The 12,742-nt window shown below is 42.0% G+C and overlaps 7 protein-coding genes across 7 annotated transcripts; 3 read left to right on the plus strand and 4 right to left on the minus strand.

The window, feature by feature from the left end:
- Positions 1 to 97: 97 nt before the first annotated feature.
- Positions 98 to 967, minus strand: IL334_002066 (eukaryotic translation initiation factor 5A; the record flags this gene model as incomplete). Its single annotated transcript, XM_062933813.1, has 5 exons — positions 98 to 141; positions 221 to 356; positions 510 to 611; positions 687 to 816; positions 903 to 967. 5 exons carry the CDS (start codon positions 965 to 967, stop codon positions 98 to 100), a joined length of 477 nt encoding a protein of 158 aa, XP_062789864.1.
- A 687-nt stretch (positions 968 to 1,654) lies between these two features.
- Positions 1,655 to 3,624, plus strand: IL334_002067 (uncharacterized protein; the record flags this gene model as incomplete). The annotated part of the gene is made up of 2 exons (XM_062933814.1): positions 1,655 to 1,961; positions 2,027 to 3,624. 2 exons carry the CDS (start codon positions 1,655 to 1,657, stop codon positions 3,622 to 3,624), a joined length of 1,905 nt encoding a protein of 634 aa, XP_062789865.1.
- Positions 3,625 to 3,870: 246 nt separating this feature from the next.
- IL334_002068 (uncharacterized protein) lies at positions 3,871 to 5,415 on the minus strand (the record flags this gene model as incomplete). The annotated part of the gene is made up of 5 exons (XM_062933815.1): positions 3,871 to 3,911; positions 3,972 to 4,197; positions 4,283 to 4,686; positions 4,735 to 4,859; positions 4,931 to 5,415. The coding sequence occupies 5 exons, from the start codon at positions 5,413 to 5,415 to the stop codon at positions 3,871 to 3,873; spliced, it is 1,281 nt and encodes a 426-aa protein (XP_062789866.1).
- Positions 5,416 to 5,982: 567 nt separating this feature from the next.
- Positions 5,983 to 7,989, plus strand: IL334_002069 (uncharacterized protein; the record flags this gene model as incomplete). Its single annotated transcript, XM_062933816.1, has 8 exons — positions 5,983 to 5,985; positions 6,039 to 6,078; positions 6,134 to 6,324; positions 6,387 to 7,027; positions 7,097 to 7,407; positions 7,477 to 7,588; positions 7,651 to 7,843; positions 7,900 to 7,989. The coding sequence occupies 8 exons, from the start codon at positions 5,983 to 5,985 to the stop codon at positions 7,987 to 7,989; spliced, it is 1,581 nt and encodes a 526-aa protein (XP_062789867.1).
- Positions 7,990 to 8,147: 158 nt separating this feature from the next.
- Positions 8,148 to 8,870, minus strand: IL334_002070 (uncharacterized protein; the record flags this gene model as incomplete). The annotated part of the gene is made up of 1 exon (XM_062933817.1): positions 8,148 to 8,870. The coding sequence occupies one exon, from the start codon at positions 8,868 to 8,870 to the stop codon at positions 8,148 to 8,150; it is 723 nt and encodes a 240-aa protein (XP_062789868.1).
- A 514-nt stretch (positions 8,871 to 9,384) lies between these two features.
- On the minus strand, positions 9,385 to 11,015 carry IL334_002071 (uncharacterized protein; the record flags this gene model as incomplete). Its single annotated transcript, XM_062933818.1, has 4 exons — positions 9,385 to 10,307; positions 10,384 to 10,603; positions 10,687 to 10,859; positions 10,943 to 11,015. 4 exons carry the CDS (start codon positions 11,013 to 11,015, stop codon positions 9,385 to 9,387), a joined length of 1,389 nt encoding a protein of 462 aa, XP_062789869.1.
- A 295-nt stretch (positions 11,016 to 11,310) lies between these two features.
- IL334_002072 (uncharacterized protein) lies at positions 11,311 to 12,512 on the plus strand (the record flags this gene model as incomplete). The annotated part of the gene is made up of 4 exons (XM_062933819.1): positions 11,311 to 11,476; positions 11,657 to 11,806; positions 11,979 to 12,199; positions 12,279 to 12,512. 4 exons carry the CDS (start codon positions 11,311 to 11,313, stop codon positions 12,510 to 12,512), a joined length of 771 nt encoding a protein of 256 aa, XP_062789870.1.
- Positions 12,513 to 12,742: the final 230 nt, after the last annotated feature.

The raw sequence follows: 12,742 nt of genomic DNA on the forward strand, positions 1-12,742 counted from the left end.
CAGGTTTTTTTGGATAATAGGGATTAAAATGCATGAAATGGACACAAAAGATGAAACAATTCAAATATTCTAGATGATGACTTTTACATCAAGCTGCTTAAGCTTGAGGAGCCTCCTTGTAAGAGATAGCTTGCTCTTCGTCTAGACACATCCGAAAGAAAATCAGTTATTGAGTCTTAAACCTTCTTATTGGGTAAGAATGTAGGATGATCAAACTCACCCATAGCAGCAATGATGGTGACCATGAGGTCTTTACCGGCATCGAAGTCGGATTGAATTTGTTTACCGAGTTCACTGTCGGGGATCTTAACGTCATCTTTGGAGTTTCCGTCAGTGTCCATCAAGTTGAGGAATTCCTAAGGCGGTAAAAACGTCAGCGTATACTCTTGTCTTGGACAGGATAAAGCAAGGTATCAATTCCAACAGGAGAGAATCAGTGCGATAGTCTTTCCAAGCGGGAAGATATGTGTAACGCTTGAGTCAAATCAAAGGAAATCTCTGATACTCACATCTTGAATATCGAGAAGTTGGTATTCTTGTCGTCTGACGTTGGGGACATCCATGTTGTGGGTGGAAGGAGAGATATCTTCCATCTTTTTTCCGGTGAAAATCTAATTCCATGCAGTGGGGAACACAGGTCAGACTGGCGATATTCATGCGTGATACTGTTTATGATATGAACTCACGTCAACGGCGACAAGGTGGACTTTAGCGTGACCGTGCTTTCCAGTCTTGGAAGTAGACATGTCAACGATTTTACAGGGTCTACCTTTGATGACGACGTGACCAGACTTTCTGAGAGCGGAACATTGCATGCTACATTACGACTCAAAATGTTAGCCAATACATCCCCCCTATTACTACATATATTGGAGGGAGGAGCTGCAGAAAAGAAAACTCACGGGAAAGTCTTGGAAGCACCGGCACCGGCAGCCTCGAAAGTTTCGTGGTGTTCTTCCTCAGCCATTTCTAATGACCATCAAGAAACAAAGACGTTAGCATTATGCGTCTTTTTTTGGAATCAACCACTATGTCCACGCAACCCGGTGCAGTTTGAACAGCTCTCCCAACCCTTCCTCTGCTTTCACTGATGTCCCTTTGACCAGCTTCTTTCATGGTCGGTTTGAGCTGGAGGAAGTTAGATTCGCCACTCACTGAATATGTTTCGTTTGTTTGGTAAGAGAGTGTGTAGAAGAAAGAGGAGAAGAAACACTTGAAAAGTATATAATGGTGTTTTTTTTAGTATGGAAAAAGTGAAATGAAAAAAACACGAGCTGCACACGATTTTGATAGACAGGTTTTGGTTAGTTGGTAGTTGTTGCTGGGTGAATGAATCACAAAAAAACGGGGCCAAAGCCAAAAAAAATAAAATTGAAATAATATATTTGTTATAAGATTTTTTACTGGCAATCGGAGATATGTCAATGTTCGGAAATATAACAGTCAAAGCGATTAGTGGCACTCTTATCGAGTCTATTTTGTCCCTCTCGCGTCGTGTGATTTAATCATTTGTTAAGCATCCCATGTTTTATCTTCTTCATGAACAGACCACCTTGTTAGCAATGCAACCATAGTAGCCAATCCCACTTTCTCACACTCACAATAACACTCGTCCTATGGAAGTCTCGTCAACATCGATAAGGACCAACAAAAAATGGCGTCACCTTCACCTGATGCTGTACTCCATCTAGCTGCTTTACATACGTTATCACAAACTGGTTTCGCCTCCACTTCCAAAGCAGCTTCATTGACACTTTCAACGGCATTGGCGAAATATCTCAAAGTGGTAGCTAATGCATGTGTCGAAAGAGCAAGTCTGGCAGGAAGAGGAAAAGTAGCAGCTATAGATGTAGTTGATGCGTTGGATGATTTAGGTGTTAGGATAGGTGAATTGATTGATTACGCAGGTGATCAGACGAATGATTATTTCGATAATAGAGATGATTTGGGTAATTTACAAGGTGAGCTATGGAGGTTTTGCGTTACTTGTGAGAAAGCATTCAGAAGCTGATAAGGTGCGTATCAGATTATACCCTTGGTGGGTTGAATGCCGAAAATGGTATAGCTCATCTCAGATTGGTGCCCGAGGATGAACTTGAATTCGCATCTGATCTCTCGAGATCAGATGAGTCCATGGATGAGGATGTGGATGTGGACGAAGGTATGGATGAGGACGAAGGACGGGATGTGCAGGTCAAAGCTGAGCTCAAACAAGAACACGAAGAAGAGATTGAATGGAAACCATATATTTATCGACATAAATCACCTGATTTGTCGTGGCTTCCACCTTTACCTTCTCATTCTCAATCTCAGACGACGACGACGAAGACGACGTTCCCTCAAAATACACAATCAACCTTAGCATCTGATGAAGTCAATCAAAGTACTGAACCGACAATATCAGCTTTACCGACAACTTTTCAATCTATAGCTGATCGATATAGGAAACCAATTCCGTATTCATCCTCACAATTATCACAATCACATCCATTCCATAGTCCACCTCAACCAATCCATCAACCCATCTTACCTACGCCACCCAGTTCTTTACCAAGTTTAATTTCGACCTATAGTCTAATAGCTTCTGATCCTTCGATAGCTTTGCGTCAAAGTGATATAAGACGGCAAGCGACTGAATTACTTCGTCAATCCATTTTAACCGTTGATTCATTTTCACCGATATCGACTTTATCCTCTTCGGCCACGGGTACATCAATTCCACCAGTCAAATCAAGTTCAATAGTTCCCTCACACTCAGATGTTTTACCTTTAAAACTACTTCCTGTCAATCCCAAATCATCAAATGGTTTATTATCAAATCTAGTCAATCAAATCAATTCTCCAAATCTACCTTCTACGTTGAAAGAAAGATTAACTTCTTTAAGACCACCCGTCGTTCAGAATAGATCGTCTCCTTCTTCTACAACGGATCAACCTATATTCTATAATGATCCAGTAAGAGGTCCAGATGAACTATCCCTGAATAAATTCAAAGGTAAACAACAGCACTCGAATTCGAATGATGAAGATCCAGAAAGCGGATTGAAAGAAATTTATCTATCACAAACTTGGGATTCAGGTCCCAGAGGTATGGAAAAATGGTCAAAGCCAAATTTACCAAAAGGTAAAAAAATAATCATCTCAAAAGAAGGCGAAAAGAAACCTAGAATGAATCAAGAAGATCTAAAGAAACGAGAAGAAGAAGAAAAGCGATTGGAAGAAAATCAAAGGCTTAAATTGAGATTACCAACTTTCAGTAATAATGGTATTGCTACATCTCCGAACACAATTGAATCATCATCAATTCCTGGATTAACATCTCCCACTCCCATCATTAACGGAGGGCCCAAAAGTCCTGCATCGAATTCCGCTCCCGTCACCAAACCAGATAGTGTAAATGGTGTTACGGGATCTCATTCTCAACAGACACCAACACCAGGACCAGCACCAGGACCAGCACCAGCACCAGCACCAGGGTTGAAAATCAAGTTCGGTGGTCAGAAATTATCTATTTCACCTAGTCCACTGACTACACCAATCAACGAAACACCACCTGTGAACACGATTCGTATCGGTTCACTCAACGGCAATGAAGGCATCAGAGTGAAAAGGGAAGCAGATTGACCGAGGAGAGAAAAGGCAGCTTCGTACCTTAAGCGTGACAGGGGGACAAACGAACAATATGCCTGTGACATAAATGCGAGACATGTATTGATCATCTATGCATTACTCAACGATGCACATGCATCTTCCAGTTTGACTAGTATGCGTGACAGTAGTCATCCCAAAAAGGGAAACTATTATCCAATTTCACATCGGCATAAATCCAAGACATCATATACATGCTCATTCATCTATACATTGAAGGATCTAATGAGCTTGAGTTTGGTTTTGAGATTGACCATCTTGACCTGCAATATGACACGTCAGCTGATGGTCGCTTGAATTTTACGAGAACAGAGACAACTCACTATAGTAATTCCCCCATCCACCTGCTTGGTAGTATGCAGCAGCAGCGGCAGGATCCCATTGTCCTTGAGCTGCGGCGGCTTGTTGTGTTCCATCTTGTCCAGGTGCAGGTTGAGCTACTTGAGCATGACCACCGGGTTGACCGGGCTGACCGGGTACACCTGTTTGACCATAGTTGTATCCACCGTAGTAGTTGTATTGGTTTGGGTAGCCCATTTGTTGGTGTTGCTATTCGTGCCCGCGGAGAAAATAGCTTGAGCACCACCCTGTATATTTATATGGTCTATGGTATGAAGGGATTTGGGTAACTCACCATAGGGTACGCAGGGGCTTGAGGTGCAGCAGCACCTGGACCACCTTCTGAACCTTTATCTTTACCCCAAGAACATTTGATTGGTCTACCGTGAACTAATTGGTTTTGCAATTGAGTAATTGCCAAAGCGGCATTTTGATGAGTGTCCAATTTGACAAAAGCGAATCCTCTATCAGCTTGCATTCTGATTTCGACAATATAACCATAACCTTGGAATAATGGTATCAAATCTGCTTGAGTGGTATAAGGGATCAGATTTCCAACGTAGACTGTCGTGTTGTATTCTGGAGTTTGCTGAGCGACTGAATCAAATCCTAAACCTGATGAACTGAAATTTCCAGGTGCGGGTGATCCACCACCCATTCCACCACCCATACCACCACCGCCGATACCAGGATAGCCACCTAGAGCAGCGCCACCGCCGCCGATACCAGGTCCAGGCGATCCCATACCTGGTCCTCTGGATGTTGCAGTTCCGGTTTGAGTCTTTTGGTTAGCCCAATTGACTCGAATGGCTCTTGATCCAAGCCATTCTCCATTCATGGTAGCGATGGCTTGTTCAGCATCTGGCTTTTCTCTAACCATCCATTATATGACATCAGCTTGGTTTGAGAGCTACTATCACATTTAAAGCGGACGGTGACTCACCTGAATGATAAAAAGCCATAACCTCTGGATTTACCAGAATTCATGTCCCACATAACTCTAGCTTCTGACATACTACCAAAAGCGCCGAAAGCTTTACCTAGAACATCATCGTTCACTTCAGGGGATAAATCACCAACGAAAACATGATAATGATGTTGAGTATCTTCTTTACTTTGATTACCTTGATGTGCCCAATTGACTCTTACTTCAGCATCAAATATTTTTCTACCGTTTAAAGTTTGTAAAGCTTGTTCAGCAGAACGCATATCTGCATATTCGACGAAACCATAATTCATTCCACCATGTTGAAAATTTCGATCTTGAATTATTTTAGCTTGAATAACGGGTCCGGCCACGGCGAAAATCTCAGTTAAGATATGATCTGTTACTCTAGGCGATAGGTTTCCAACGTATAAATGTGGTTTTTTAGGTGCTTCAGCGTGTCCTCCTGCTGGAAGACCGAACTGTTGTTGATATTGATCCATGATTGATTTTGGCGTTGATATTTTGAGGGAGATATCGGTTGAGTCTGATCGTGTGATGACTGCACAGTTCTAATGGAATGAGATCGAGAGAAAGAGTTGGAATTTTGTAGATTTGAGAATATAGCAAAGAGAAGGAAAAGAGAGATTTGGAAAAACCCGATGCCCGGAATAATATGAGAGAGACAGAGAGACAAAGACAGAAAGAAAGAGGGAGAGAAATGGATGCGTTGAGCCTTTCCAAGTTTTGTGGATGTAGAGATGGAGGACAAAGAGATGGAAGGAAGAAGAAGCCAAGCTGTGAATTATTCAAACGATGGGAGGATGGGGGGGAAGGGAGGGTTAAACAAGCGCATTGGACACGCTTTGCTGATGTGCCACACTCTACGGGCTTATCGGTGATATCTCGTATGGTGAGGAGGTTTGATTGTGACGCGCCTTTGTTGCCACGTCCAAGGGGATGATATTCATGTATATATAGCATAGACATCTCCTTGACAGCTGAACAAAGTGTATCATTGACCCTCAGACAGCTACCTGATACCCCGCTGAAATACAGTATCAAGCACGATGGTGAGTGACAAGCGTTCGGAGCTACTATGGACCTCTGACTGACATCCAACCAGGTCGTTCTCGCTGCCTCCATCTGTACGAGGAGTGGTAAACGTGAGTTTGTGGTGTCCTACATTTCAGGCATATCAAGCTGAATCCAAGCTCGTAGCCCTCCTCTCGAGACAGTTCCGACCTATGCCCAGATCCCGAGTCGATGGTCTCTTGGCTGCTTTCCCAAAACTCATCCCTGTCAACTCCCAACACACGACAGTCGAGACCAACGATGTCCGATTTGTCTACCAACCATTCGAGGAGCTCTACGTTTTGTTGATTACCAACAAGGGCAGTAATATTCTTCAGGTGAGTGAGATACACGTAATCATCAGTCGAGGTACGGCTGACGGGAAATCATTTGAATACAGGACATCAACACACTTTCTCTCCTTGTTCGACTGATATCTTCCCTTACTCCTGCGATGTCTGAACCTGCCATTCTCCATCACGCCTTTGACCTTCTTTGCGCATTTGACGAAGTGGTTTCAATGGGATATAAAGAAAACGTATCACTCTCACAAGTTAGGAATGTACTTGAAGGAGAATCTCACGAAGAGAAAATACAGGAGATTATAGCTAGGAATAAAGAAGCTGAAGCTAAAGAGGAATTAAAGAGAAGAGCAAAACAATTAGAAATGCAAAGAAGAGAACAACAAAGAATAGCTCAAGCTGGAGGAGGTGCTTCGAGATCAGGTCCAGGTGGTTATGGTAACACATCTGGTGGAGGTGGCGGTGGTATGGCAGGTGGTTATTCTTCTGTACCGAGATATGAAGCACCTACACAAACACAAGATTACAGAACACCTTCACCGGCTCAGACTACTCAAAAACCAAAATTCACAGGATCAGGTATGAAGTTGGGAGGTAAGAAAGGAAAACAGTCAGATTTGATGAATGCTCTAGGTGGTGAAGCGGATGTGGAGATGGAACCAGAGCCAGAACCAGAGCCAGAGCCAGTGACTGAAACGGAGGTGTCTGCGGATGTTTTGGATAAAGTCGAACAGGATAGGTGAGCATACAGACTTCGCAATCCTCATTCAACTTAAATGGTGTACTGAAATTGTCATCAACCATATAGCATCCACGTAACTATCAAAGAACAACTTTCACTCACTCTGCTTCGCGATGGTGGTTTACAATCATTCGAATTGAAAGGTGACTTGGATCTCAGAATTACCGACGCGGCTTTAGCAAAACTTCGATTGACACTCGCACCAAACGATTATTCCGAATTACAGTTCAAACAACATCCCAACGTTGCTAAATTTACTGGAAACGAAAAGATCATTGGTCTCAAAGATTCAAGTAGGAATTTCCCTGTTGGTCAAGGATTAGGTGTACTCAGATGGAGAATGACTGGTAAAGATGAGAGTCATGTGCCGCTCAATGGTGAGTACCTTGTTTGCAAGAGATGAGCTGCGGGGCAGAAAGCAAATATAACGCTGACAACGCTCGTAGTCACTGTCTGGCCTCAGCCAAGAGGTGATGGTACTTCTGATGTCGCAATAGAGTACGAACTTGAAGCCCAACATCTGTCACTTAAGAACGTGGTTATCTCTATACCTGTTCCGTGAGTACCAAAATCGACTTGCAAACATAGGACATAACAGAGCTCACCCACGCAAAACCTAGTTCCGGTTCCCTTCCATCCGTGACTGGTGATGCCGATTGGAGACTTTCCGGTAATTCATTCGTATGGACAATTGATACCATCGATTCTGAGAATTCGAATGGATCTTTGGAATTCAGATGTCAAGGAGACGCAGACGCTTTCTTCCCTGTTTCAGTTGGTTTCGCAGCTTCAGGTTCTTTGGCTGATGTTGAGGTGGGTACACTCCCGTTTTGGCGTGGTTTGGCTTGTACTGATATATCGCATTATAGGTCACTAAAGCTACTTTAGTTGAAGGAGGAGATGAACAGACTTTCTCACAGGAGAGAATTTTGACTGTTGACAAATATGAGATTGTATAGACAGGGCGGGTTTGGATGTGGATTTTACGAGAAAAGCCTTGGTATGATATAGCTTGTACATGCATACGATATGATCTAAATCGATTTTAGCAAAATCGATAAAAATAAACATTCAAGCAATACCAATGAGCGATCTATGAGCCATATCTTCCTTCATCTTATAACATCTTCTGTAATATCACATCACGTTGAACTGAACCTCCAATATCGAACATGTGTTCACCACAAATTTGATAACCTGATTTCTGATAAAATCTCAAACCTCTAGGATTATCTTCCCAACAGCCTAACCAAATACTTTGATACCCTAACCCTATTGAATGAGATTCCGCAATTTGGAATAACGAAGAAGCTATACCTGAGCCGTGCGCTGATATGGAAAGATATATTCTTCGAAGTTCAATTGGTCTAGGTAAAGTAACACATGATTCTCTTGTACCTTTGATCAACTGCACAATTCCAAGTAATTCTTCTGCCTCTTCTTCTTCTTTTGATATTTCGTTTTTTCGTTCATCTGATTCTGATTCTGATTCTGATTCTGATTTTGATTTTGATTTTGATTTTGATTTATTTGATATAGCTAAAAACCATGTAGATGATGGATCCAGAATTTCTTCGTTGATAGGTCCAATCGACAAACAATCTTTTAGATATTTTTCTAATTCCGATGGTGTACATGAATGTCCAAATGTTATCGTGAAGACCTCTGTCAACAGCCGAGATATCTTAGCTGCATCTTCTGTACCCCTAGCTTGGCGAATCGAGTAGCCGACAGAACTCTTTTCCGTCTTGGTATGAGCAGATGAGGGAGAAGAGGTCAAGGATGGAGTAGGTTGGATTTGGATATCGCCATGAGCAGGTTCGACCGGTAAGATCGTCATTGTCTCTTTGCTCTTTGCTATTCTGCTTTCTGTGAAAGGTGATCGAATATTAGAATATTCAATGAGCGAGAGAGTCCTGTACAGTCTCTTTTTATCTCAAGAGTCTCAAGCATATGATATATATATATGTATATATATCTACAGATTATACGAGTAGACATTTCGACTCGACTTGTTCGTACTGAATTAGCCGCATGAATAAAATCCTCGTCGAATGGATAAACACGAGTTGGAACAACAGATTGGCACCGATAACCGAGAATAATCGTTTCTTTAAATAGCTTTGCGATACATTCCATAACACAATTCAACCCGCAACCGCATTCTATTCGTTTTCATGGGTTACGTTCATCTCGGTATCTGATGTTATGCTATCTATCGCATGATGGTCCAAATCGACCATGAAAAAGTATTGATCTCATTGCAAGAGATATCATCCATGCATCTGGGATTGTTAACAGAGGAAAGACCTTTCCGTGTCATATGTTTCCCACCAACTGCTACCTCCATCAATCTATATAATCCCATGCAGGTCCAAGTCATCTTCAGCCAGATCACCCATACCTAGACTTGCCAATATCTGCTGTACTTCTTTCCCTGCTCTCACCCTTCTTTCATTTTCATCTTGTACATTTGCCAGTTCATCTCGAACAGATTGTAGATGTAACAATAATGGTGTAGGGTCTAATGCTAATGTAGGATCGTTGAGTCCTGCCGACATCGAGGGGGCTGATTGAAATTCTGTATATTCATCGAAATCGTCTTCGAAACCTTCTTGCTCTTGTACCTTTGGACTGATTGATCCTGAAGGTAGATCAAATTCGATAGGATCAAATCTCATATCATCAGTATCTAACCAGTCTCGTTTATCATTTCGTGCCTTCGAGGCTCCAGATCTGTTTTCCCAGTCATCTAGAGAGGCATCATCCACCTGGATATCCGCATCCTTGCGATTCAAGGCATTCTCATTATTTCCAGCGTGATCATCGTCATCTTCTAATTGACCATACTGAATTTGTTCTTGTTCTTCATCATCATCTTCGTCAGAATCTAACCAATCGTCTAATCTGGTATATTCCTCTTCAGAAGGACCATTCCCGAATCCATCGCCCAGATTATCGAGACGATCGATGTTATCAAATTGATTTGCGTATATTTGAGCTCGGAGTTCTTCTAATCCAGGGAATGCCGAAGTGGCTCCGATTTCAGATGGACCGCCAAGTACATCCACATCTGCATTCGCGAAAGGAGAGAACGAAGCGGAGGCTTCTATAGAAGCAAAGGTCTCTGGGAAAGTAGCTTGTTTAGGAGAGGAAGTAGGAGATGAAATGGCTGAAGGGATTTGGGGACTCGATGAAATATTTAGTGGTTTACGATTCATGTTAGGCCATAAATGTGTCATTAGGTTTTGACGTATTATCTCGAGTGGTTCCATTGCTATATTATCCATAGATCTATATCAGCCATATAACCAGATCTTATTGCGGCTTATTATGGTAGGCATAAGACTCACGTCTTTCATCATCTTCCTCTGTGAGCGGATTGACTTCATCTATAAATTCCATTCCTACTTCCTCGAGCATATCGACCAATTCAGCATAAGTCCCATGTTCTGAATGATCGTGAGATGAATCCTTGTTGGAAGACGGTGATGGCAATGTACGGACTGCGATAGCTATGTCCCTTGGAGTCGAAAGGACCTTGATCAATGTCGGAGGTAAAGAAATGGGTACCTGGTTAAAATGCAATCTTAGTGATCTGATGATATACATCTTCGGCATGCAACAGCAATGTCAAGCAAAAACGAGGAGCTTACCTTCTCGAATACATACACTATCACATCTATTTCTTTCCAGTCCCTTATTGTTGTTTCATCGATCGTCTTACTCAATTCAGATATGTGTATATCGACATCCGCTGTGTAATATTTATTGTCTATCTTCCATTTTACGACATCTTCGTTCTCTTGTACCTCATTTCCTGTCAGACCTGGTGAATATGCGTTATCAATTAGTAGATCACTCTTAGTTCTATGCCTGTTGTGGCTGTAGCGATCAAGATAAGACACTCACGAAAGGCGAATGATAAAGGGTTCACAGTTGAGGTATGGAGGAGTAGTATTTTGTTCTGATTCGTTGATGTCATGCTGGACATTCAAACAGATAAACTTGCGTACGTGAACACCGTCTAGTAATTGTATCCAGCTAGGCGTTCTCTTCCACACGTAAGAGCAAAAGTTAAGGTGAGGATCACAAGGGAAGAAGAATAAATCAACCCAAAGTGTCTATGGATGATATGATTGCACTTAATCCGAAATACGAACCTCCTCCACTTTTTGGATTTCACGTTATCTTACCAAACAAAGTTAATCACAACTTGGTCTTCAACTTCTTACTCCGCAATCATAAGATCGTCCAACAGTTCTTACCATCTACCAACCATGTCGACCCTCCGATCATTACCGACTGCGACAAGCTCAAAGTATGTCCCTCCAGATGCGCCTCAAGCGTATCTACGTCAAGTCGTAGTGCACATGTTATTGAAAAGGGGTTTTGAAGGTGCCGAAGCGGGAGCTTTAGCTGAGATTGAACGATTACTTGAACATCGTAAGTATCCCCATCTCCTCCTCTCCGTCTATATACAGTGTATCATGACATATGATTGCACCTTGGCTTGTTTGAAGGAATGAAACGCATTCGTCGGGTTCCAATCATCAATTTCTCTATATACTATTTTCCTGTGTATTTGAGCAGGCTGACTTGGATCTCTTCGCTGAATTTCCTTAGATATAACGAATACATTTGAAGACTCTGTCGAATATGCTCATTTGAGTGCAAGGAAAGATGTCAATGCCATAGATCTCTTGTCGGCTCAAGAAAATTCTGGATGGGGAGTGAAGAGGATGAAAAGAGAGTCAAAGCGAAAGAGGGGTAAAGGTGAGCGAGAACATTTCTCTTTAGGATGATCATCAATGTCATCAATATATCTAAAGCTACGTGATGATTCGAATGACTCTTTATGACTTTCACTTGCACATGCACTTGAACGGGGGGAAAACAAAAACGGAAACAGAGTGAACACTAATAAAACCAATTAAATCACCTTTAGCCTTATCAATTCACTTTAACCCCTCACCTCCTCCTTCACCTACACTGCAATCTCTCTCTTCCATAATTCAAGATGATTACGAGCCCTCTGATAATCAATATCAAGATCTCAAACCTGATGTATCAAATATACACACAGTGAAAGGAAGGAAATTACCTTATGGTCAAGATTGGACACCCATCTTACCTGATAAATGGACTCTCATCTCGCCTTCATCAGATGTGAGCCTTGTTCTAAGAATGATGAATCTCAAAGTGTTAATCCTGAATGAATGTATGCTGATCATCCTCTACAATACAGGATGATATAGTAAAAGATGAAACTCACGATCAACCCGTACAAGTAACTTCGGCTTTGTTAGATTTTATCAAACTTACAGCTACTGAAAGAGGTGATATACCACCTGAACTAGGAGTGGTGGATTATCGAAGAGCAGGTACTAAAGATGATGCCTCGATGTCGAATCAACAAGGGAACGTAAGGGGCAAAGCTGGCAAGAGGAAATGGGGTGTTAAAGGGGTTTCTGTCAAGTAGTCAGGACAAAAGCCCGTGAATCTGGGTTTGCTTCTTGTGATAACTAACATGAATACTTTGTGTGAAAATTAGGAAAGAGCCGAATCATGTCACAATGATTGATGATTACATGTAATGAAGCGATATGATGCGATTAAAGATAGTATACAACATGTTCAATGGTGAAGACTCAAGGTGCGAAGGAGACTTTCAAGCTAATGTCCTCTTTTCGATGGTTCCTCAGTCGAAAC

This window comes from Kwoniella shivajii, chromosome 2, assembly GCF_035658355.1.
Source record: "Kwoniella shivajii chromosome 2, complete sequence".
Classification (NCBI taxonomy): Eukaryota; Fungi; Basidiomycota; class Tremellomycetes; order Tremellales; family Cryptococcaceae; genus Kwoniella; species Kwoniella shivajii.